The following is a 24,452-nucleotide window of genomic DNA, read 5'->3' as shown; positions in this document are numbered from 1 at the left end:
ATGATACTGGAGTGGTTTGCCATTTCCTTCTCTAATTTGTACTTGTACTTCATTATTTTGTGAGATACTTTTCCTTAACCTTCCTTTCTCTTCCCCTTTTCCACAATATATTTCTCTTCTTCTCTTTTTTCATTCTTCTCTTAATACCATCAATGTATAAAAATCAAGACAAAATACAACCACTCCCAAGCCATGTCTGCTTAGACTGCCTCTATGATCCATGATGATAGGATTCAGAGGGAATATCTGTATCATCTCTCCATACCAGAATGTAAGCAGTTTATCCTTGTTTAGTGCTTTATCATTGTTAATTCCTGTTTGCCTTTTTATGTTTCTCTTCATTCCCACATTTTTTTGTTTTTGTTTTTGTTTTTTTTTTTAGTGAGGCAATTGGGGTTAAGTGACTTGCCCAGGGTCACACAGCTAGTAAGTGTTAAGTGTCTGAGGCCAGATTTGAACTCAGGTACTCCTGACTCCAGGGCCGGTCCTCTATCCACTGTGCCACCTAGCTGCCCCTTCATTCCCACATTTTAATTTCAAAGTTTCACATATTTATGGTAGCTCCCATCAGGAATCCTTGGGAATCTTCCATATCATAAAATATCCATTCTCTCCAACCCACCCTAAAGTGTTATATTCAATTTTGCATAGGTAAATTATTCTTGGCTTGTAAGTCCATATTATTTATTTTCTGAAATAGTGTATGCCATGGTCAAAGAATATATAATCCTCCTGCTCCTTTACTGTGATTGCTGCCAAATAGTATAAAATCCTCTCTACAGCTCCTTGGCACTTGAATGCTTTATTCTTGACCTGGAAACTTTGGATTTTGATTATGATATTCCTGGCCATTTTTATTTTAGGGTTTCTTTCAAGAGCTCACTGGTGTCATTTCCTATTTCCACTTTGTTACATGGGTCTAAGAGATCTGGGCAGGTTTTTTTTTTTTTTAAGATAGCTTTAAATCATATGTCTAGGTTCTTTTTTCTTTTTTTTCTTTTTGGCCATGGCAAATTCTTAGTCTCATGATTCTTAAATATTTTCTCCTGATGTCTTTTTTGTTTGTTTGTTTGTTTGTTGTTGTTGTCGTTTTTGTGGGGCAATGGGTTAAGTGACATGCCCAGGGTCACACAGCTAGTAAGTGTCAAGTGTCTGAGGCCAGATTTGAACTCAGGTCCTCCTGAATCCAGGGCTGGTACTTTATCCACTGTGTCACCTGGCTGCCCCCTCTCCTGATCTCTTTTACAGGTTTCTTTTTTCATCTGTGAGGTACTTTACATTTTCTTCTACTTTTTTTTCAGTGTTTTGACTGTTTTAAATCTTTCTTGTTTCCTCCTTGAGTTATTGGCTTCTATTTAGTCCATTCAGATTTTCAGGGAATTTGTTGCATTCTTCCATTATTACTGGGTTTTTTTTTTCAATTTTTCCTCAATTGACCTAATTTCATTTAAAAAAATAAATCATTTTTTAAAAATCTTGCTTCATCTCTTCCAGGCACTCTAATGGTTGAGTTTGTGTGTTTTTTCTCTGAGGCTTTGCATGTAGATGTTTTGGAGTCATTCTCTTAAGCTTAGGTCTTGGGCTTCCATGGCCAAGTAGTTCTTTATGGTGGGATTTTATGTTTGTTTGTTTGCTCATTCTTCCTTCCTACTTCTTGAGTTTGGACTTAATAGTAGGTCTGGGCTCTGTTGCACTTCTGGAGGGAAGGTCTGGGCTAGGCCTATATTGTTGCTTTCCTTGCATATTGAGGATTGGGTTATTCCAGGATCTTGAGAATAAAGACTGATGACCTGCTATCTTTTAGTACTCTTAAAATGATCTGATCCAAGGCAAAGTCTCATTGTTGCCTGCTCCCTCACTCCCACCTGGTCATAGCTTTGCAAGTTCCTGACAAGTTTTTTATGGAGCAACAGTAGATGTTGCTGGACTCTACCCCTATCTGCTAGCTCAAAAGCACTGTTGATTCAGTGATGGAATTGTGGGCTCTCATTTGGTCTAGAATTCTTTTTTTTTTTTAGTGAGACAATTAGGGTTAAGTGACTTGTCCAGGGTCACACAGCTAGTTAAGTGTTAAGTGTCTGAGGCCGGATTTGAACTTAGGTACTCCTGACTTCAGGGCCCGTGCTCTATCCACTGCACCACCTAGCTGCCCCTTGGTCTAGAATTCTTGACCTGTGTTTTTCTCTGTAGCCTGTGCTAAATGCTGTAACTGAGATCCTACTCTTTTCCTGGGGACTGAGCCATACTGCTGCTACTTCCTTCTGAACTTGTTCCTTTTTCAGTATATCACCTAGGACCTTCCTACCCAAGAAAACCACCCCCATGTAGAAGTCCTCTTCTTAGTCTGCCCTTGATCTATGAACTCTAAGTACATAATTAATTACAAAGCTGCCAGGTGACATCTGTCCCCATTGTGATGTCCCCTCACAAATTTGTGTCAAGAGCAAATCTAATAGGCATGTTATGTTTAACTTTGCTGGTGACTGTAAGGAAAATACACATAAAGGAATATGGGGAGATATAAAAGACCAACATTGATTATTTCCTTCTTTTTTTAGGGTTCACTCTATTTTAGAACAAATTTTGCATAGAAATTAAGACTAATAATTTGAGAATAGACCTTTAGCAATAGAGTTATGATTCTACAATTTATTGTATTACCTTTCTGGGTTATACTGCATTAGCTATTAAAGAGAATTCTTCTCTTCCTTATTTATGTGAGGTTCCATCTGTCAAACCACTTGTATAGTATTGTATTAAATTCTGGGTAACATATTTTATGAAGATCACTTAGAAGATAGAGGGAAAGTGAAGGGAGGGACTAAGCGTTTTTAAATGCCCACTATATTTCAGACACTTTGCTAAGCACTTTATAAACACTATCTCATTTGATGGAAAGTCTTCAGAGAATGCCAAACATTCAAAGGTAATCATTTTTCTTCTGGCTTCTGTGGGAAGAAATGGTAGAAAAGGGAATGTGAGAAGAGAGGACTTGCACCAAATAAGGAAGAAATCAAATAGCTGATTTGGAGGAATTTTGACTTATGAAGTAGGTTGAACATTGAAGTTTTGGATGAGAAACTTGAAGAAATTGAGGAAAATTTGAAGGACCAATCTGTAAGTCTAAATTCTATAATACTTCCAGGTTGATAGAGGGAAAAGCTAAGGATGGTATCTAAATGTTAAGGAAGATAAAGGAGAGTAAAAGAGTAGAGTATGATGAGAACAAAATCAAGTAAGCCTCAAGTATTTAGACACAAATGCCCAAAGTTTAGGCAACAAACAAGAGGAACCAAAAGTCCTAATACAAATAGGCAAGTTTTACCTTAAAGGTATCACAGAGACTTGATAGGATAAAACTCATGACAGGATTGTTGTTCTACATGAGCATAGCTTATTAAAAACAACAACAACAAGATAGTTTTAAAAGGGTGAGGAGACATATATCAAGAAAGTATACTCAGATCAAATTGAGGGAAAGCATCATAGAGAATATTTGGGTGATAATTAACGAAGGGAGAAATAGAATTAGTCTTATTATTTGTTGGAGAAAGAAAAACTGGACAGAAAAAGCAAAGACAGGAGGAGCTAGGAGAAATTTTAAAAAGCATGGCACATGCTATAGTAACAATAAGGGACTTTAATTGCCCAAAGATTTGCTGGAGCAATAATTCTCTCTTCCTGCCAAAAGCAGTACAGCTAAAAACTATTTTTACTTACCTAAGTAGTAATTTACCCTTCAGAAGTTGAAGGAAACAACAAGGGTGATGTATAACTGGAATTGATTCTTTCCCACAAGGAAAAACTTGTTCCACTGGAGTGGGAGTGATAGGAATCTCAAGAAGTGACCACTATCTCCTCATTTGTGATAGAAGAGAATAGAATATTTCCATGTAGCCTGACATGTAACATATGTTTGGAGAAAGCATATCTCAAAAGGTTCAGAGTAAAGAAAACAAAGATTCTAATGAGTGAAATATTTCAAAGGAAGTTAGCACAAGAATGATAGGAGACACTCAAGAATGAAATTCTGAATACACAATGGGAAGCAACTCCAATGACTCTGAAGAGTACAGGGAACTCATCACCATGTTTCTATATGTGTATATGTTAGTGTGTATGCATAGATACATGCGTATGTATACATACATATACAAATGTATGTATGTAAGCATACACATATGTATACCTAGAATATGGAAACAGGGTCAAACAATAGAGAATTAAATAAGCAATGAAGGCTATGACACATTATTTTTACAATAGTGTCAGGAATGAGCTGAAGGTGGGGAGTCAAGTAAGTAAAGTAAAAGCAACAAAAAATTGGTTATTTCAGATATATTTGGAGAAAATGGAGGATAAAAAAGTTAAAGAACCTTTGCTTGTGGTGGCAGAGTTTCTCAGCTCATAGTCTGTTTGGATAGCAAAGAAGAATGACTTTATATTGGACATCATAGAACAAAAATGACTAACAGGAAATTGATACCCAAGATAAATAAGGAGATAGTAAGAGAACACCTAGATGGATGCCCTTGATGAAATCAGGTCCCAGATGTGCAACATTTTAGTTACTAAAAGAACTGGTGGATGTGATATATGAGAGACCATAAGAAATAGAAGAGGTATTATGAGATTGAAGAAGAGGAAATATTCACTCAATTCTCAAAAAAGGATAAAGAACCAAATTACCTTTTTAGTGCTATTTCACACTGCTGACTCATATTCAGCTTTCAGTCCACTAAAATCAATTTCTTAGAAAGTTCTAGAATAATTCATAAAAAGATTATTTGTAAACATCTGTGAAAGAAAGTGTTGATCAGATAGATGAGGCAGCTTGGTGGCACAGTGGATAGAATGTCAGTCCTGGAAGACTGATCTTCCTGAGTTCAAATCTAGCCTCAAACATTTACTAGAGTTGTGATGCTGGGTAACTCACTTAACCTTGTTTGCCTCAGTTTACACATCTATAAAATGAGCTAGAGAAAAAAATGTCAAACCACTACAGTATCATTTCCAAAACAAAACAACAACATCAACAACAATCCAAATGGGGTCATGAAGACTTGGACATGACTGAAAATGACTGGATAACAAAGATCAGAAAGAATCAACACAGATTAATCTAGAACATGTCATGGCAGGAAAACCTTTTACCTTTTTGACATAATTACTGAATTAGTAGATGAGAAAAATTCTTTGGTAAAATTTACCTATTTGTAGCAAATCTTTTGATAATGTATTTCATGCCAGTATTGTGGAGAAACTATAGATATAATGATTAAATGATAATATAAATCAGATGGATTTATTATTGCTTGGATGGTCAGACACAAAGAACAGCTGTTAATGGTTAAATATCAACATGGAAGTGGATGGCCTGTAAAATATTCCAGGTATTTCTGCTCGACTCTGTGCTGTTTGATATTTTTTTCAAAGATCCAGATAAAGGCATAGGTGGTGTGCTCAGGAAGTACCTTGGATGAAAGTCAAGATTCAAAAGGATCTTGACAGATTAGGGCATTGGTCTAAATCTATATAAGGTTAAACTGAATAGGAATAAATATAAAGTCTTTCATTTTTAATTTTTAAACATGTAAAATGAGGAGGCCTGGAGAGTTTTTTCTGCAAAAAAAAAAGAATTTTCAATAGATTGAAAACTTAATATGAGTTAACAAGTGAAAAAATGCTAATGCAATCTTGACCTGTATTAAGAGGACCATAGCTTCAACAAAGTTTCACTGTATTCTGCCTTCATCAAACCTCATCTTATATATTGTGATCAGTTTTGGGTACCAAGATTTTTTGAAATACATTAATAAACTGTAAAATATCTAGAGGATAGGAGCCAGTAGGATAAAGGGTCTTAATTCGATGATATATAAAGATTAATTGAAGTAACTTTGCAAGGTCACTTTGAGGGGAAAAATGAATTCTCAGGGAGTTAGTTCTATTGCAGGATCTGAAGGGTCGTTATATGGAAGAAGAACAAGATCTGATCTATTTGGCCCCAGAAGGATGAGCAAGGAATAATAAATACAATTTTCAAAGAGGCAAATTTAGGATGTTTGTCAGGGGAAAAAAAGGCAGCTCGGTAGTAGAGTGGGTAACAGCACTGGACGTGGATTTTTTTTTTTTAAATCTAAGTTCAGATCACGCCTACGATATTCACTTATCTGTGTGATCTTGGCTATGACACTAATCCTCTCAGCCTCAGGTGCCTCATGTATAAAATAAGGAAAATAATCACAACTATTTTACAGGGTTGTCAGCATCTACTATGTGCTAGCTACTGTGCTAAGTGCTGCAGATACAAAAGGAGGCCCTCAGTGAGTTTATAACCTGAGGGAGACACGCTTATTTACAGGATGTTGGAAATAATTAAAAGAGGGAAGGTGCCTTCTTAATTCCTTTATTCTCTTAATTCCTTTATTTTACATTTTTTTGTGTCACAGCAATCCATATTAGGCTTTAAGTGCTCCAGAGGGCAGAATTTTTGTGTCAGTCTTTGTATGTTGGTACATTTCCCAGAGTTATGCCTTTCACACTAAAGGTGCTTAATAAATGTTGAGGTTTTTTTTTTTTTAAATAGAATTGAGAGGTAGGAAATGGTTTCCTATACAGGATAGAATTTGAGTTGGAAATGAAAAGAAGCCAGAGAAGCCAACATGCAGAGATGAGCAGAGAAAGAATTCCAATCTTGTAGGATAGCCAGAGATAATGCCCAGTGGAGAGATGGAGTATCTAGTTCATGGAACAGCAAGGAGGTTAGTGCCACTGGATCAAAGAGTATGTGGTGGGAATTACAGTGTAAGACTGGAAAGTTAAAAGGGACTTAGGTTATGAAGAGCTTTCAATGTGGAAGAAGATTTTGTATTGGATAATCAATAGGAGGTGATAGGGAGCCACTGGTGTTTAATTGGAATGGGTTGGGTGATATGGTCAGACCTGCACTTTAACAAAATCACTTTGGTCACTGAATGAAAATGGACTGAAGTGAGGAGAGACTTGAGACAGGCAGATCACCAATGAGCTATTGCAATAATTAGTCCAGGCTTGAGGTAATGAGGGCTGGCACCTCTAGCAGTGGCAATATCAGAGGAGATAATGGGGTATAATTGAGAGATATTGCAAAGATTTATTCAAAAAACATGAAAACAGATTGGATCCAGAGAGTAAGGAGTTGAAGATACTGTCTAGGTTGTGAACCTGTGGAACTGGGAGCATGGTGTTGCCCTCTACATTAATAGGGAAATTAAGAGTGGGGAGACAGTTTAAGGGAAAAGGTAATAAATTCTGTTTTAGACAAGTTAAGCTTAAGTTGTCTACTTGTCATCCAGTTTGATACATCTGAAAGGCATTTAGAAATGTGTGATTGGAAGTCAACATATAGATTTGGGCAGTTTAGGCAGATTAGCAAATCATCAGCATAGAGATTATAATTAAATTCATGGGGAGTTGATGAAATCATCAATTGAAGTACAGTAGAGGGGGAAGGGAAGAGCTCCCCTAACAAAATCCCAACTGACACCTACAGTTAGAATGTGTGAACTGGATGAGGGTTCATCAAAGGAGACTGAGAAGGAGTGATCAAAAAGGTAGGAGAAAAACCAGGAGAAAATAGTGTCCTGAAAACAGAGAAAATGGAGTATCAAGGAGAAGACGGTGATCAATAGTTTCAAAGGTTGAAGAGAGGTTGAAAACAAAGACCATTAGGTTTAGCAATTAAGAAATCACTGGTGGGGCAGCTAGGTGGTGCAGTGGATAAAGCACCAGCCCTGGATTCAGGAGTACCTGAGTTCAAATCCAGCCTCAGACACTTGACATTTACTAGCTGTGTGACACTGGGCAAGTCACTTAACCCCCATTGCCCCACCAAAAAAAAAAATAAATAAATAAATCACTGGTAATTCTGGAAAGAATAATTTTAATGGAATTATGAGGTTGGAAGCTGGTTTGTAAAAGAGATTAGAAAGAAAATAGGAGAGAAAGTAGTGATATATATTATAGATGGCCTTTTCAAGTTTATACACAAAGGTTAGAAGAGATAGGATAATATTTGGCATGGATCGAAGGATCAAGTGAGGGTTTTTGATGATGGAAAATGTATAGATATGTCTGTAGGATATAAGAAAGGAGCCAGTGGACAGGTCATCTACTCATGTGAGATGGGAGTGAGGGAGGAAATAGTGTCACAAGGCATATGAGTGATATGAGATGAGTAAAAGGGGAGAAGAGTTTGTGACAAATGAGCTCAATTTTTTTCTATAAAATATAAAGCAATGTTTTCTCAAATGACAGGGTTGGGGGAGAAGATCCATGGGAGGTCTAAGGAGAAGAAAGTCATTGCGAGGACCCAATGAGATAACATATATAGAGCCTTGCAAATATTAAAATGCTATATGCATGCTAATTATTATTTTTAACCTTCCTAATACTTAGAGCTATCTGAAAGTGGAATGACTATTTCAAAATGCAAGTGTCCCCTTTCCTAGGAGGTCTTCTTGGAAGAAACTGGAGATAACTGGACTATAAAATTGCTGAAGCCTTTCCAATTCACAAATTCTGTGATTATTGTGATTCAATGGAGGAGATAATGGAAAATGAAAATAAGATTAATGCATATAAGTGGTAGATACAGAAAGTTGATAGATTGCTAGGTGAAACTAATGACATGAGTATGTATTAAGGGAGAGGTGAAGTGTGACTCTGGAGTTGCTGGCACTAAGGAAACAAAGTTGAATGATGTTGTCAAGTTATTAAGAGTGATAGTAGGGGGCAGCTAGGTGGTGCAGTGGATAGAGCACCAGCCCTGGATTCAGAAGGACCTGAGTTCAAATCCAGCCTCAGACACTTAACAATTACTAGCTGTGTGACCCTGGGCAAGTCATTTAACCTCAATTGCCTCAAAAAAAATTAAAAAAAAAGAGTGATAGTAAAAGTTTTAGCCAGCTACACAGGATTGTGTTATAAACAAAAGTGAGGCATTTTGTTTTTTTTTAAAGCTGAAAATCTCAACCATTATGGAGAGATCATTAACAACAATTGCTCAATGACTTTCATGAGATGTGGAATATTTGAATTCATTTCCCTAATTCAATAACTCTTATCTGTGTTCTAAGTAGGTTGCTCTTCCTTTAGGAAAAGAAAGTGAAGTTACTCAAAGAGTCTATCTCTACAGTCCATCTTATTAGATAATGATCCTAGGATATAGAATCAAAGTTTGCAAAGTTTCTGAGTCCTTGAATGATATAAAAGGAGGGACCATATTTAGCCCCTAGAAAAGAAAGGGGAAACCTCTCCACACAGTCTAGAAGGAACAAAGATTTTATATAAGTGTCCTAATATGACTTTCAGGACCCTGGGGAAGGTTTAATGGATGATCTAGGAAATGGTCATTGTCTTTTTTCAAAGAGGATATAAATATTAGCACTATGTTGGGGTCAAGGTACAATGTGTATGACTGTAGCTGATCACACTAATATGATCTGAGAAGACTTTGTGACAGGTTGGGCACAAATAGTCCATATGAATATTTGGAGATGAGATATCTCTAAATTTGCACATCTCATGTTTCTTTTAAGCTATTGCAATTCTGCTTTGCTCACAGAGTATAGCATGTTCTTTGATGAGGGCAAGCTGTGTTGGACAGTCCTGTGCTAGTGTCTCCCATGTTTCACAATCAATTCCAAAGTTCTTCAGAGAGACCTTGAAAGTGTGTTTGTATTGTTTCTTCCGATCTCCATGTGAGTGCTTGTCTTGTGTGAGTTCTCTCTAAAATAGTATTTTAGGCAAACCTATTTTTAGCATTCAATGTAGCCAGCCCACTGGTATTGCACTCTCTGCAGTAGAGTTTGAATGCTTGACAGTTCAGCTCAAGGAAAGACCTGTGTCCAGTACTTTATCTTTCCAGGTGATCTTCAGAATCTTCCTTAGACAATTCAAATGGAAGTGATTTGATTTTCTGGCATGGTGCTTATATACTGTCCAGGTTTCACAGGCATACAATAAGGTCAGCACAATGGTTTTATAAACCTTCAGTTTGGTATGCGGCCTAGTACCTCTTCTCTCCAACACTTTCCTTCAGAGCCTCCCAAACACTGAGATAGATCTAGCAAGACATACATCAACCTAATTATCTGTTTACATCCCTGAAAAGTATACTTCCAAGGTCAGTGAATTTATCCACAGAATACTAAATTTCACTATTTTCTCTAAAAGATGATTCCATGCATGGATGGTGTAATGATGGTTGGGGCAGAGCCTATGTTTTCTTGGTGTTAATTGTTAGGCCAAAATTAGCAAAAGCAGCAGAAAATCAATCCCTACATCGCTGCATCTCAGCCTCAGAGGCTACATTGACAGAATAGAGTCATGTGTGAACAAAAAGTGATGTACCAAATCTCTTTCCACTTTAATCTTGGCTTGTAAAACTTTCAGGTTAAATAATTTAATTTACTATTGGTGCAGTAGCTGACCTTGATACCATTTTCATACTCATTAAAGGTGTTTGGAAATATTCCAGAAAACACCATGCTAAAAAAAATATGGGAGTAAGCACACAGTCTGTTTCACTCTCCGGGTGAGCCAGAGGATGCTGAGTAGGTAGAAATATTAATTTAGATTCCAAGACAGATTTCAGGCAAGAGGCTTGAGACTTCTTAGACACTTTACTACAGATACATATTTACTATAGATAATTCTAATGAATGATGATGATCTTTTGATTTGCTAGAATTATCATCTTCTGAACTTTGGCCCTGATGTCCCTGGTTCTATTTCTGTTCATTGGCTTATTGTCACCACCTTTTATTAAAAGACCCACTGAAATACAAACAAGTGTGTGGCATCATCTATTACAATTATCAGATTAATAAGATCGGAGACTTGCTCCTGAAAAGAACAAGAAAAATCTAGGATTTCTGGTCTTAGTTTCTCCAATTTCTATTCTTTTTTTTAAATGGTGACCCTCGCAGGGAGGAAGAAGTGTAATTATTTTTCTTCTTTCCCCATTGGTACTGCCTATTCCAAAAGGATTGTCCAGTAAAAGCACTAAAAGTATTTAAAAGATTGGAGGTACTCTAGAATATCTTTAGGATCTTGCCACTATGGGAGTGGTATGCAATAGAACCAGGGTTCCCTTCTTTCCCTGCAAGAGGGATTAGTTTTCCCTAAAAAGCAACAGTGTCCTTGGAAACTGATTTGACATTGCCTCTCTTAACAGAGCTTCATGTTTAGTTTAGGGCATAAAAAGTCCTAACTATGTTTATGTGGAGTCCTTTTGACTTGGTGTTTGACTAAAGAATTCACAAGTCATTACCATGTGCCCTGCTGATCAGATGCACTTCAATATGGAGATAACTATGGCTTCATCTAGATAACCTAAGCACTACTTGTATATGTGGAGCATGTCTTTATTATGTTATGGAAAAGTAAACTTTTTTGGTTAGCTGTTCAGTAACTCATGGATCTCTCATTTTATTTTAATATTAAACCTGAACTAATGGAATTCTGGTTCTCAACCTGCCCCAAACACCATGTATCCAAATTCCCAGTGTTGTGCTCTTCCATCTATTAAATACCATTTATGTCTTTTATGTAGTAAAAAGAAAAAAACCTCAATCTCTTAATTTCCTCTTCCAACTAGAAATCCAAGATGGAGTTTCAAAGCTTAAAATATATTATACTACAGTAGCACCTGTTCTAACAATATTTTAGTTTTGATCAAATATAATTTTGCTTTCATTAGAAGATTCAGATTTGTTTTAAAGTACACTATAATGTACCTGTACTCTAATTTGAATAGTAAATCTAAAGCAAATCATTTAAGAGTTAAATTCTTAGGTAGTACAATTTTTATATTGCTTCTTTTAGTCACAATCCCTTTTTTTTTTTTTGGTTCTCTTGAAGATATTCCTCTAAAGGTCTGAGAAATCATTTCCAATGTTACAGAAATCAAAATGAGGTAGTAGAAATGACCAGCTAGCCGAATCAGTCATAGTCTTACTTTTCTCTCCTTGTAATAAAAAAACCTACACAAATAGCAAATTAGAAGCATTACGTATTTTATGAACATGTTGCAATTTATTCATTTACTGCTGCTCACAATTGCGACACAAATTAAATCTATCACTATCTTGTAATAGCTTTTTGGAGGATACAAGAAAACATTAATATCTTCTTTGTTGTGTTATGACAGTTTATTGTCCAAATGTGATAGTTTACTTATTTATTTGATGGGTCAGAAACAACTTGGTATAGTGGATTAAGGGATTGCCATAGAATAAGGATGCCATGAAAAAGGTCTTCCCTCTGACACATACAAGTTATGTAACCACAGAAAAGTCATTTAATTTCTCAATGTGCTATGCAAACTATATAGGACTCTAAATAACATATGAGTTGTTTATCTGCATTGCTGGAGGGAATTTTGGAACCAGGAATTCTCTATATATAACCAATAGAGTCATAGGCATAAAGTGAAAAAAGAAAGATTAACAGATCATGTGTACTTTTGGCATTCTTCCAAAGTCAAGAGAAAGTAAGGAAGATTGCATCCTACCCCTTTACCCCATCCACACATAATGCTCTGACTGGACCCTCTATGGCAAACTTATGGGAAGACATGGATGAGAATCCTAGAGTATGGAAATTCATTAATGTGTGGCAATCTTCATCACTGGAAGGAATACCCATAATGATGAACCCACACATCCATTTGAATATTCGGTATTCACCATGGTTGTTTTCCCATTTGTATTTATAAAATACACATATGTGTGCATTATATACATATATGGATATATATGTATACATCCATATATGTATATGTATATATAATTCATACACATATTTGTGCATTTTGCACCAGTCTATAATCATCTAGGAAGTTCCATTCTGATGACTTATCCCGCTGTGAAGATAATTCAAAGTTCCTAAAGGCTCTGCCAGACCAGTGCAATCCACAGATCCTACCAAGCTGGAAAGAATTTGAATATAGTCAGTAATGGGCAGTATGTCTTTTGCCCAAAGGCTAGTAGATAAATGGAGAGTCTCCATACTAAGTCAGCTAGTGGGTAATGATTTTTCTTTAAACATGGATACTAAGCTATAGAGTTCACAATCTAAACTGATGGGAGGAGGAACCTCTAATATGAAATTAAAGTTCCATAAAGTATTATGCATGTATGTTTGCTTATTTGTCTATTATCTATGTATGTCTAACTAGCTTTCTAATGATACTTAGTATGAGCTTTTTCGTTTTTGCCCTTTTTTTTCCTAAGGAGGGGACAACTTTGGTTTTGTTTATAATTCGGTTAAAAATAAATTTTGTATTCATTTAGCAATTCATCAGATTTAATGTTTTTGTTTCACTTGAGGTTTGCTGTTTCAGTTTCAGTTCCTAGTACCTTAAATAATCAGTACTCTGAATTTTTTAAAAAATCTCATAAAATGTGCTAAAATGATAAACAAATCCTACATTGAATGGATCACAGATACTCCAAAGTGACCAAATTTTAATTTGCCTCTTAATTCCTAATCATACATTTAAAAAAATAGATTGAAGAATAGAAGACTATATGAATGATTATTCTTACCAGCCTTAATGTGGACATCCTGGCTTCTGATTTTCCCTGAAGGATTTTCAGCTGTGCAATAGTAAGTGTTATCATGGATTAAGGTACTAAAGCTTGAAGGGGGGAAGGGGAAAATTTGGAGAGTGCCATTGAGGTGGACGTGGCGGATCCCTGGAACATCGTAGATCTCCTCGCCCGTTGCTAGGTACCATCTGAGTGTCACAGGTGGGATCCCTGCTGCAGGACAGGGAACCAGTGTCCCTGTGGTGCTTGCAAACACTACCTCTTGCAAAGATGCATTGACAAAGTATAGACTGGAGTGTAGATCTTCACTGACAACTGCAAAGGAAAAAAAGGACAGTAAAACATATATCCTTAGGCCTTTACCTGAGGACAATTTTGATATGCCACCCTGATAGCCTCATGGAGGCTAGATCCCTGACATTTCTTATATGTCTCTTTTTTTCATTCACAAGACCAATACCCTAGTTAAGACATCCTTCACCTCTCACCTGGACTGTTACAATAGACCCCAAATTGTTCTCTCCATTTGAAGTCTTACTCCTCTCCAATCTATCCTACATACAATTTTCAAAATAATCTTCCTATGACATAGGTCTGATCAAGTCATCCAACTGCTCAAACATGATCAGTTACCTCTCTGTTGTCTAAAGGATAAAATAAAATTCTAATCTGTCTCCAACTTAACTGTTTCATATTTTCTTCATATGATCCTCCCTTCATATACTGTGACTTCCAGAAGGAAACAAACAAAAATCAACAAGAAAATTCCCCTACTGTTTCTATTACTAAATCCACACAAGTAGTATTTCATCTCTTCTCTTTGTCTTCACTTAGGATATCTCTCACACTTAGAATGTACTGTCTCTTCAATTGAACATATTAGAACTCTTAGCTTCCTTCAAAGATCACTGCGTTTGAAACCCCCTACCTAAATTTTCCTAATTCTCTTAATTGTCTCTCTCCCTTCTCTAAAGAAATAGTCTCTTTACCCCTTACATAGACTTGAAACTTAATAAATATTTATTGAATTGAAAGTTGTGATATAAAATGGCTAAAATGAAATGTTTCAAAAATAATAATTTTAGAAACCAGGGACAGATTAGTACTAGATAATTAGAGTTCAGCATTATTTTTCCTTTTGAGTTCATATACCCTAGTTAGTTTCCCCATTTTTAATGAAAATTTATATAATTGATTCAAAGGTTAGAGAAAGATTTAAAAAGTCATAAACAAAAATGGAAACATTTAAGGAATTATTATTGAATGAAACACATGCAAGTAATCCAAACTCTTGTATCATAAATTTTAAAAAATAAAACAAAACCTCATTGGTCTTATACAAATTATATAGTGTATCAAAATTATTATACTTGAAAGGAAATACACACACAGAATCACACAAACATAGGAGAGATAAACTAATTATAAATGAGAAGAGAACAACTCTATTTGGAATTCTCCCTTTTTAGGCAGAGATTATGAGTTCTTTTATTTCTTAGCGTTATACTTTTAGCAAGTACTACAGTAAAATTTAAGATTTTCTCTTCTGACAGAAGCTAGAGCTAACTCCTCAAGTGGACATTTTTAGCCAAAAGAGAGTTTTTTGCAAATGGGTTTGAGCACCAAGCTACACATTACCTTGAAGTATATAGTTAAATCCCTGGAAGGACTTACATGAAGTGATGCTGAGTGAGATGAGCAGAACCAGGAGAACATCGTACACAGTAACAGCAACATTGTGTGATGATCACCTGTGATAGACTTGGTTCTTTTCAGAAGTGCAATGATCCAAAATAATTTCAAAGAACTCATAATAGAAAATGTTCTCCAAATCCAGAAAAAGAACTGTGGATTCTGAATGCAGATTGAACCATACTGTTTCTACTTTTTGGCTTTTTTTTCTTTTTTGAGGTTTTCCCCTTGTGTTCTGATTCTTCTTTCACAATATTACTAATTCAGAAATATGCTTAATGTGATTGTACATATATAACCTATATAAGATCACTTTCTGTCTTGGGGAGGGGGGAGGGGGGAGAAAAATTTGGAACTAAAAATCCTATGAAAACAAATGTTGAAAACAATCTTTACATGTAATTGGTAAATAATAAAATACTTTTATAATTAAAAAAGTAATATATAGTGAAATCCTTGTTATTTAGGCAAATCTATCAGTGAAAAGATTGCCTCTTTATCTGGACAGTATCCATCACATTCAATCATTTGCATAAGAGCAACATCTTTTTAAATTGGACACAAAACTTATTTTTTTTAATTTTTCCTAAGTATTTGCCAATACTTTCTTTTAATAATATCTTCCAGATGCAAATAAAATGGCAGATTAGGAAGAAGCAGTGGAGCCTAGCTTCCATGGAAACTACCCCCCAAATTATTTAAGAATGATGACATGAGTAGTGTATGCAAAATCAAAGGAGAAACTGCAGTTAGTCATTTTTCTAGCTCAAGATTACAAATTTCATCTTTAGGTAAGTGACCAGAGCAGGGACTTTGGAACTGTGGAAGATAGCTGGACCAGATTATGGATTTACTACCTTGGGTTTACTACCTTGAGCTAGGCCAGCTACTCAGGGGCATCTGGAAATAAACAAAGCCTCATGCTCTAGCCAACAATGAAGGGTTTCCTATAGGGACCAGGATCCCATACTCAGTACTGAGAGTTCTGAAATGAACCAGCCTAGAGCAGAATACAAACTCTGCCCAGCCTAGCAGCTGAGAAAGCAAAAGAGGTTCGGCAGACTCAGTACCCAGAACTCCAAACTTGGCCATAAGGGTAACCCAAAGTTGACCACAGATTCAGCCTCAGACCCAAGCCAACAACTAGGGTTTTCCAAAAGAGGGCAGGAGTTTGGACTCAGTACCTAGACCTCTAAACTTCATTTGTCGTACAGAGACCCCAAAGCTGTATCTCAGAGGAGCAGCTAAATAATTGGAGTGTCCCATCTGGCCCCATAATGGAGCCACCTATAGCAGATTCTAGACTTAGTTCCTTCCCTGACCATGAAAACAGCATAGGTAATTCTTCCTGAAAGTTTGGGATCACTGCCTCAGAAACCCAAAAGCTCCCATATAGAACAGCAACAGGGTTGTCCATAGCAGATTGCTGGAAGAATGATTAATCAAACAAACAAAAACAGATAAAGAACAATGATGAGGCCAAGTATGCACCAGATACAAACCCAAAAGAAGAGAGTAACTCCAAAATACTTCCAAAGTTTTAAAAGAAACAAATCTTACACACAAGACCATTTAAAATTATTGGAAGAAATAATGCAAGAAGTTTTTTTTGTTTTTTTTTTTTAAGGGAACAGCAAAAGACAGCAGAACATCTGAACAACTAGCGGAAAAGGGAAGTGATAATTGAAGGGTAGAATGAATGTTATTTATTATAAAAGAAATGAGAGCAATAGAGAAAAGAATTAAAAAAGAATGAAAGTTGTATTGGAGAGACTAAGGGAGATAATTAAAAGCTTGGAACAAGTGGTGCAAAATGTTAAATAACACAGAGTTCTTAAAATTTTAAATGGGCCAAACAGACGCTAATGACTCTAGGGGACAACAGGAAATGATAAAAACTAAATGAAAAGATTGAAAAAATAGAAGATATAAAATATCTTCAATCAAAAACCACTATGCTGGAAAACATATTAAGGAGAGATAATTTAGAATTATTAGACTATCTGAAATCCATGACCAACAAAGGAACATGAATATTCTCTTTCAAGAAATTATGAAAGAAAACTGATCACTGGGGGAAAAGTGAACTTTTCAGGAAATAGAGTATTTTAGTAATCTTGATGAAAAGACTAGAGTTTAGAACAAACTTTGGAAGGCAAATCCATGAATGAAGAGAAATATTAAAAAAGATATATAAATGAGCAATCAAGAAAGACTTTATAAAGATGAAATGTTTATATTCTAATGCAGATAAATGTATCTAAAGCATATCCTAAAAATTGTGATGTCTGCAAAGGACATAGAAGGAGCTAAATAAAAAAGTGGGACTGGAAATTATTTGTTTTATTTTGATGATTTTTGTAAATGAAAGGAAATTAACAGGTAATGGTATCGGAGAGGAGGAAAAGGGGAGATTTATTTCATGTAAATGCGGGGGAGGTACAAGGAGAAGTCTATACAAATTAGGAAGGAGTGGGGCTAGTCAATCATTATTCTAGAGAATAGATCATTTATTTGGTGTTCATCTAATAAAAGAAATAATGGACTTGATATGCACAGAAAGATATATTTTTGGAGGAAGATTTCTTCCTCATCTTCATTCTGGAAGATTTTTCTTAGTTGTTGTTTTTTTCAAGTTTTAAAAAAAAATAACAATCGTCTCTCCACTTTTTGAGATTTGTTTATCTTTATTCAAATTTTGATTCCATTATCTATAATGTACTGCAATAAAAGATCCAGAATAACTAATAAGGGTACACATAATCAAAATACAAAATATTCCTGAGCTGAAATTCTCTAGAATCTAGCTTTCCATTGTTGAATATTAAAACTTGCTATTAGAAACCATTTAATTTTAACTGTTTCTTAAAATATTCACAAGACCTTTATAAGGTAAACCTTACAAATTCATTTAAATTAAATATAAAAAACATAATCAACATCTGTGATGTTCAAATGACTACTTTAGGCCTGAATAATATACATCGTTAGAAAGCATAAGCATCTTTTGAAAAGACCCTTTGTTTTTGATTAGTAAGAAAACTCAAAAGTTGACGACATACTATTTGGGTATGCTCTGATAAAAAAGAAGAAAAAATTTGAATCCCAACAGGATCTTTGGGATACTAATAGGAATATCAAATATGTTCCAACTGAAACTGAAAGGTCTAATTTCAGTGATTGATCATGACTTCTTCATGGTCATGAAATTATGATTACATTGATATTTTTAACAGTGATACCTGTATACTCATTTTAGTACTTAAAAACTTGGCAAAGTCACCAACAGTGGTTCATAATAAATTCATAAGTATAGAAGCAATGATTACTACAAATTAAACTCTATTCAACATGACATATGGTAAGGGGAATACAGAGGCATTTTGAAATGGAAGACAGAAGAGTATCTGAACTACTCAAGGGAATAAGGAAGGAGACTTCAAGGGTAGAATTTTTTAGAAAGCATATGAAATTATATCAAAAGACATAGATTTGACTTCCACCTCTTTCACTTACTAGCTCTATGGTCATCTGAAAGTCATTTAACCTCTGTAGACCTCACCTATAAGATTAGGATAATAATTTCTGCCTTGTCTGCCAAACAAGGTTTTCATGAAGATAAAAGGAGATAATTGATGTAAGACTGCTTTATAAGTTGCAAGTCACTGTATAAATATGAAGTTTTATTATTATTAATAATTAGTATGTGAAATGTAATGGGATAGCTGCCAGGATGGTAGGAGAAAACCTTCAAAAATATAATCATGTACAATTTGTATCACAGTATTTATATCAAATTTGCATCAACAGACCTTAGAGGGCAGAGCCAAGATGGCAGAGAGAAACCAGGAAGTTGCCTGAGCTCTCCTAAAGTTCCCTCAAAAACAACTTTAAATCAAACTTCTAAATGGTTTCTGGAACTACAGAACCTACAAAAGACAGAGAGACACAATCTTCTTACTTGAGATAATTTAGAAGACTTAAGAAAAGGTCTGTGTCACTTGGGTGAAAGGGAAGGGAAACTTAGCACAGCTCAGCGCAGCTCAGCACATCACAGTTCAGCACAGCTCAACAAGAAAGAACCCTTAACAGTGACAGTTTTCTTGAGACCAGATCATCTTCCCACTTGAGGCTTTACTTATAGGCATTTTGACAAACTCCTCAGACTTTGTGTTTTGGTCTTCCCTTTCACCATAGAAGCCGTCAGTGTTAAGGGTTCTTTTTTTTTTTTCTTTTCACATTGTAGCCTATTTTCAAACTTATGAAGTTGAGGTCAATTGCCATTTTCATGCTTATAAATAGAAGATAATACTAAGCACAGAGGTTTTGTAAAAGTTTCGGTAACATATAGTCCCTGAACTTATGGATCTTAGTTAGTAAGGGGAATGCCAATGGTCATGTAGGTGTCTGAAGCAGGCATTATAGAGCAGTTAAAGTGGTCAGACACTGAAGATGCCAAGGTCATCCACTGCATCCTGGGCCATCACCAGTTGTCTTGACTTTTATCTTGCCACTGGACTTTGATGACTCTGGAAGAGAGAGTGAAGCTGACAACTTCGTGCAACTCTGCCTCACTTAAATCCTATTCATGCTTAAGTCAAGATATCACTCTGTGATGCCATTGGTCCTCTTCAAAAACAAAGGACAAACAACTCCAACATTCTTATAGTCATGGTGTAAGATATTTTCCTGCTTCTACTTACTTCACTTGACATCAGTTAACAGATCTTCCAAAGATTATCTGAATTATGTAACTATATAGAGGTATCCCTGTTATTCAGAGTAAGTGAGGTATTCAAGCACTGATTCTCAGGTTCCTTCTTATGTTTAAAGGGAGTGAAAAAAGATATCCAAGTATAAATCCTCAGAGCACATTTTTATGTTTGCCATATAGATGTTGGCTTTAAGTACAAAGCAAAGGTATGTATCCCCTATCTGTGAGGCTGGCCAGAAAGGCTCTTTGGCCTTGGGTACTAAGGTTGATCACCCATATATAAATATCAGCAGTGTGGTAGTTATGATGACAAGGATCAAGTAGATAGGGCAATAATGCAATGTTTTGATATAATTTCTAGGACCAATGCCATGCAGGAATTGATCAAAGTTAAGCACAGTTTCCCCCATCCCACTATACTCAGAGACAAAGACATGTAGGGGAGAATGTACCACTAAGATACTGGGGGTAGGGGAGAGAAATAACATTTAACATTTGTTCCTGTTATATTTTTGAAGTAAATATCCCTATTTTAAATGCTATCTTAATTCTATTTTAATATTAAATGGAAATAGAGCATTAGTCACTGGCCCCCTAAAAATGAGAGAAACAGCTATTAAGGGTTTGAAATGATGGCATAGGGATGACACCCCATAGACGCCTCAGGGTGTGCTAGAACTCTGAGAGTAAATGTAGCAGTCTGGATCTGGGGAAAAGAGCCAGAGAATACATGCTACAATGAGAAACAGCGGTCCCCAAAACTAGGAAAGGATTTTTTGCGGGGCAATCAGGGCTAAATGACTTGCCCAGAGTCACACAGCTATTAAGTGACAAGTGTCTGAGGCTGGATTTGAACTCAGCTCCAGTGTTTTATCCATGGCTGGTGCTTTATCTAGACAGGGATATTTTAAGAGGAAGAGTGATTAAGACCAACAGCTGACACTAAAGGAGAACACTAGTAGGCATGGAACAACACAGAGGAATTACGGAAGGAAGCAACAGTGTCACGACATAATATTGTAAACTACAGAGACATTTCTGAAGGAAACATTCACTGAGAGTATCCATAATTTGAACCTTGCAAACATATTTATTTATGCACTAAATTAGATTATTGCTGCCTTTGTGCAATGCAAAATACTCACATTCATAGTTGATCTAGTTGAGATATGAGCCCTCAAAGTATGAAGGGTTCCCTGAATGTTGCTGGGGCCCTCTAGGCATCAGAATAGAAACTCTGTTACAAAGTTATAGCAAGAAGTTATGTAAAAATATTAGCTTTAAGGGCTATTTTTATTTTTCAAAGGCACCACTTCTTTAAAGCATTGCTAAAGTGATACATTGGTTGAGTTGATTTATGGCATCCTGTTTACAAATAATTTTGTCATTTTGATTACAACTTGTTTTTGGAACCATTGCAGCAGAAGTTAACATGAGTAATTTCATTTTAGAATATTTCCATGTCAGTATAAAAGGGCAGTCACATCACATTCCTTGTTTTGGCTTCCTTTACCCCATTTCTTTTGTGAAGACAAACAAAAGACAGAGTTAGCACTGTGCCAAACCCCAAAGCAAACAAAAGACAAATGAGGAAAGTCCCATCCCTTCCCTAAAAACACAACAAACTGGTCCCAAAGCCAATAACTATTTAGTTTGTGACTTTTGGATTGTGAACCTAGCATGACTTTGTATTTTCTCTATCTTATAAAAACTATAACAAACCACTTGTATACATGTAAACAAGATGATCTGTGACCAGTCCGCCAGCTTTAGAAGCTCGTAATATTATTATATAGGAGCTGAGCTTTCACTAACTCTCAATCCAGAAAGCCCAGAATACAAATACAAGTTATTAAATTAATGAGGAAGATCATCTATGCTTGATCCTTTTGGGATGTGTGAAAACTTTTCTTTGACAAAGGGGAAAACCACTTCAGCTTTGAAACATAAAGTTTCATGGCTGAAAATGTAGTTTTCAAATGATACTTGTTCCAGGTACCTACAATTTTTGACAATGTAAAAAAATAACTTATTAATGTTTTGTTCATTGGCTAAATGGCCACAATGAACAGACAGGACATGTGATTTTCATGAGTCTTAAATATAAATGCCAGATATATAATCAGAGTTATGTTTTTATTCTTGGTTAGGGTTTAAAGATTGTATATTGAATTCATGTGAAAAATGTACTGAACTCAAATTAGCAGAAAATTGGGCTATCAAAATGTGAATTGAGTCATATGGTATCTTAACATGCAGGTAACAAATCTTCAATTAAATTGACCTGTGTGATTAAACACAATGTATGAAATAAAATTAAAAGACATCTCATTGATATAGTGTGCTTATTGTGTCAGGAAATGGTGAATTCTAGTTTTAAATTTTATTTGCTTAATAGCATCCTTTGACCTTTAGGTAGAGGCAAGTTCAGTTCACATTCAATGTCATCAAATATCAAGATGCGAAATACTGAACATTAAGGTACAACAATTTAATGTGCTAAAAATGACTTCTGAATTTTAGAATTCTTTTCATTTTAAAGCAGTAGCACTTGGTTTAATTATAAATTATTGAATGTAATGATATATAGAGTGCATGTTCTTATTGAAATATATTCATAGCTATAATCTGGAAGGATACATATCTTGACAAAATATATAAGGACGAAAAAGAAAAAAAATATTAATTTTATGAGGTATTTTAAGGCCTTTAGATCTTAGCTTAATTCTATTTGTATTTATTTTAATATTAATTTCATGAATATCATCAAGAGAAGACATTTCCATATACAAAGTAGAACAGAAAAGGATAATTATAAGTGAAATTGAAAATCTCTACTATTTACAACTTACTTTGAAAAATACATGCCACTTTCAATGTTGTATCAATTTTCTTAATGTTTCCTTCTGAATATTTTTCTGGATTTTAACAGAATTGTTTCACGGTATAGGGAGAAAGTGGTGAAATTAGAATCAAGAAGACGTGAAAGACTACCTTGGTCAACTACTGGCTGTGTGACCCTGGTCAAATCATTTCACTTCCCTTACATGCAATTTTGTCACCTACAAAATAAGGAAAGTAGCAACCCTTATTTCATGATCCTCTATGTCACTTGCATGGTTGCCACTCTTATAAATAATTGCAAAAAATATTTTGTTCCTTGTTTCTCTATTTTTTGGTTGTTTTTTTTTTTTTTGTTTTGTTTTTTGTGAGGCAATTGGGGTTAAGTGACTTGCCCAGGGTCACATAGCTAGTAAGTGTTGAGTGTCTGAGGCCAGATTTGAACTCGGGTCCTCCTGACTCCAGGGCTAGTGCTCTATCTACTGTGCCATCTAGTTGCCCCCGTTTCTCTATTTTTTAATGATATGAACTTTTATATCTAGGCCACATGTCTGGTCTGATCTTATTACAGCATTCAGTATGAGATAGTGGTCTAAACCTAATTTCTGAGTTTTTTCCAGTTTTCCTAGCAGGTTTTGTAAAATAGTGAGTCCTTAACTCAGTATTGTATGTTGTTGCTGTTAAGTCATTCCTTCATTTGTTTCTGACTCTCTGTGACCCCATTTGGGGTTTTCTTGGCAGAGATATTGAAGTGCTTTGCCATATCCTCCTTCAGCTCATTTTACAGATGAGGAAACAGTGTTAAGTAACTTGCCCAGGGTCACACAACTATTAAGTGTCTGAGGCCAGATTTGAATCCATGAAGATGAATCTTTCTGGTTTTAAGAATAGTGTTCTATCCACTGCTCCACCTAGCTCCCCAAAGTATTGTATATGATATACCTAAAATGCTCAGGTGATTGAATTTTCTATTCTATAGCCAATGCCAAATCATTTTGATGATTACTACTTTGTACTATACTTGGAGATCTCACCCTAGGTCCCTTTCTTTCCCACTTTTTTTTTTCATTATTTCAACTGAGGTTTCTGACTTTTTGTTCCTTTAAATGAATTTTGTTATTTTTTTTTCTAACCAACAAAGCACAGAAAGAAAAAAAATCTATTCACATAATTATAGAATATATAAAATGTTACCAACTATACCTATCAAGAAACACACATGAACTACATGTATGCAATGATGAAACATTCTATAAAGAATTACAAAACTATGAAAGTAGAAATGTATTAATTACTTAATGTTTGAGCTGTGCCAGCATAAGAGAATGATAATGCTATCTAAAGTAATATATTTATTCAATATCATACTAATCTAATTAACAAAAGATTATTTTAGAATGCTAGATAAATAATAAAATTCAACTGAAGAAACAAAAGGTTGAGCTTCTCAAAGGAAATAATGAAAAAAACATGAGAAGTTTTTAACAATACCAGATTTCAAGTTAAACTACAAAGCAGTAATCCTTAAATCTATTTAGTAATTTTTTAAGATAAGTGGAATGGGTCGGGTAGGCAAAATATAAAAGTAGAGAAACATCAACATAATG

At 35.3% G+C, this 24,452-nt stretch overlaps 1 protein-coding gene across 1 annotated transcript in view; it reads right to left on the bottom strand.

Moving 5' to 3' along the window:
* The window catches only part of DSCAM (DS cell adhesion molecule), a 715,945-nt gene that overhangs the window by 586,563 nt on the left and 104,930 nt on the right, over window positions 1–24,452 (bottom strand). Inside the window, exon 2 of the mRNA XM_043997664.1 lies at window positions 13,596–13,913. Within this exon, the coding sequence (XP_043853599.1) occupies window positions 13,596–13,913 (318 nt within the window). The remainder of the gene's footprint in view (window positions 1–13,595; window positions 13,914–24,452) is intronic.

Source organism: Dromiciops gliroides, chromosome 3 (assembly GCF_019393635.1).
Source record: "Dromiciops gliroides isolate mDroGli1 chromosome 3, mDroGli1.pri, whole genome shotgun sequence".
Classification (NCBI taxonomy): domain Eukaryota; kingdom Metazoa; phylum Chordata; class Mammalia; order Microbiotheria; family Microbiotheriidae; genus Dromiciops; species Dromiciops gliroides.
This window is presented reverse-complemented; position numbering and strand designations above follow the sequence as displayed.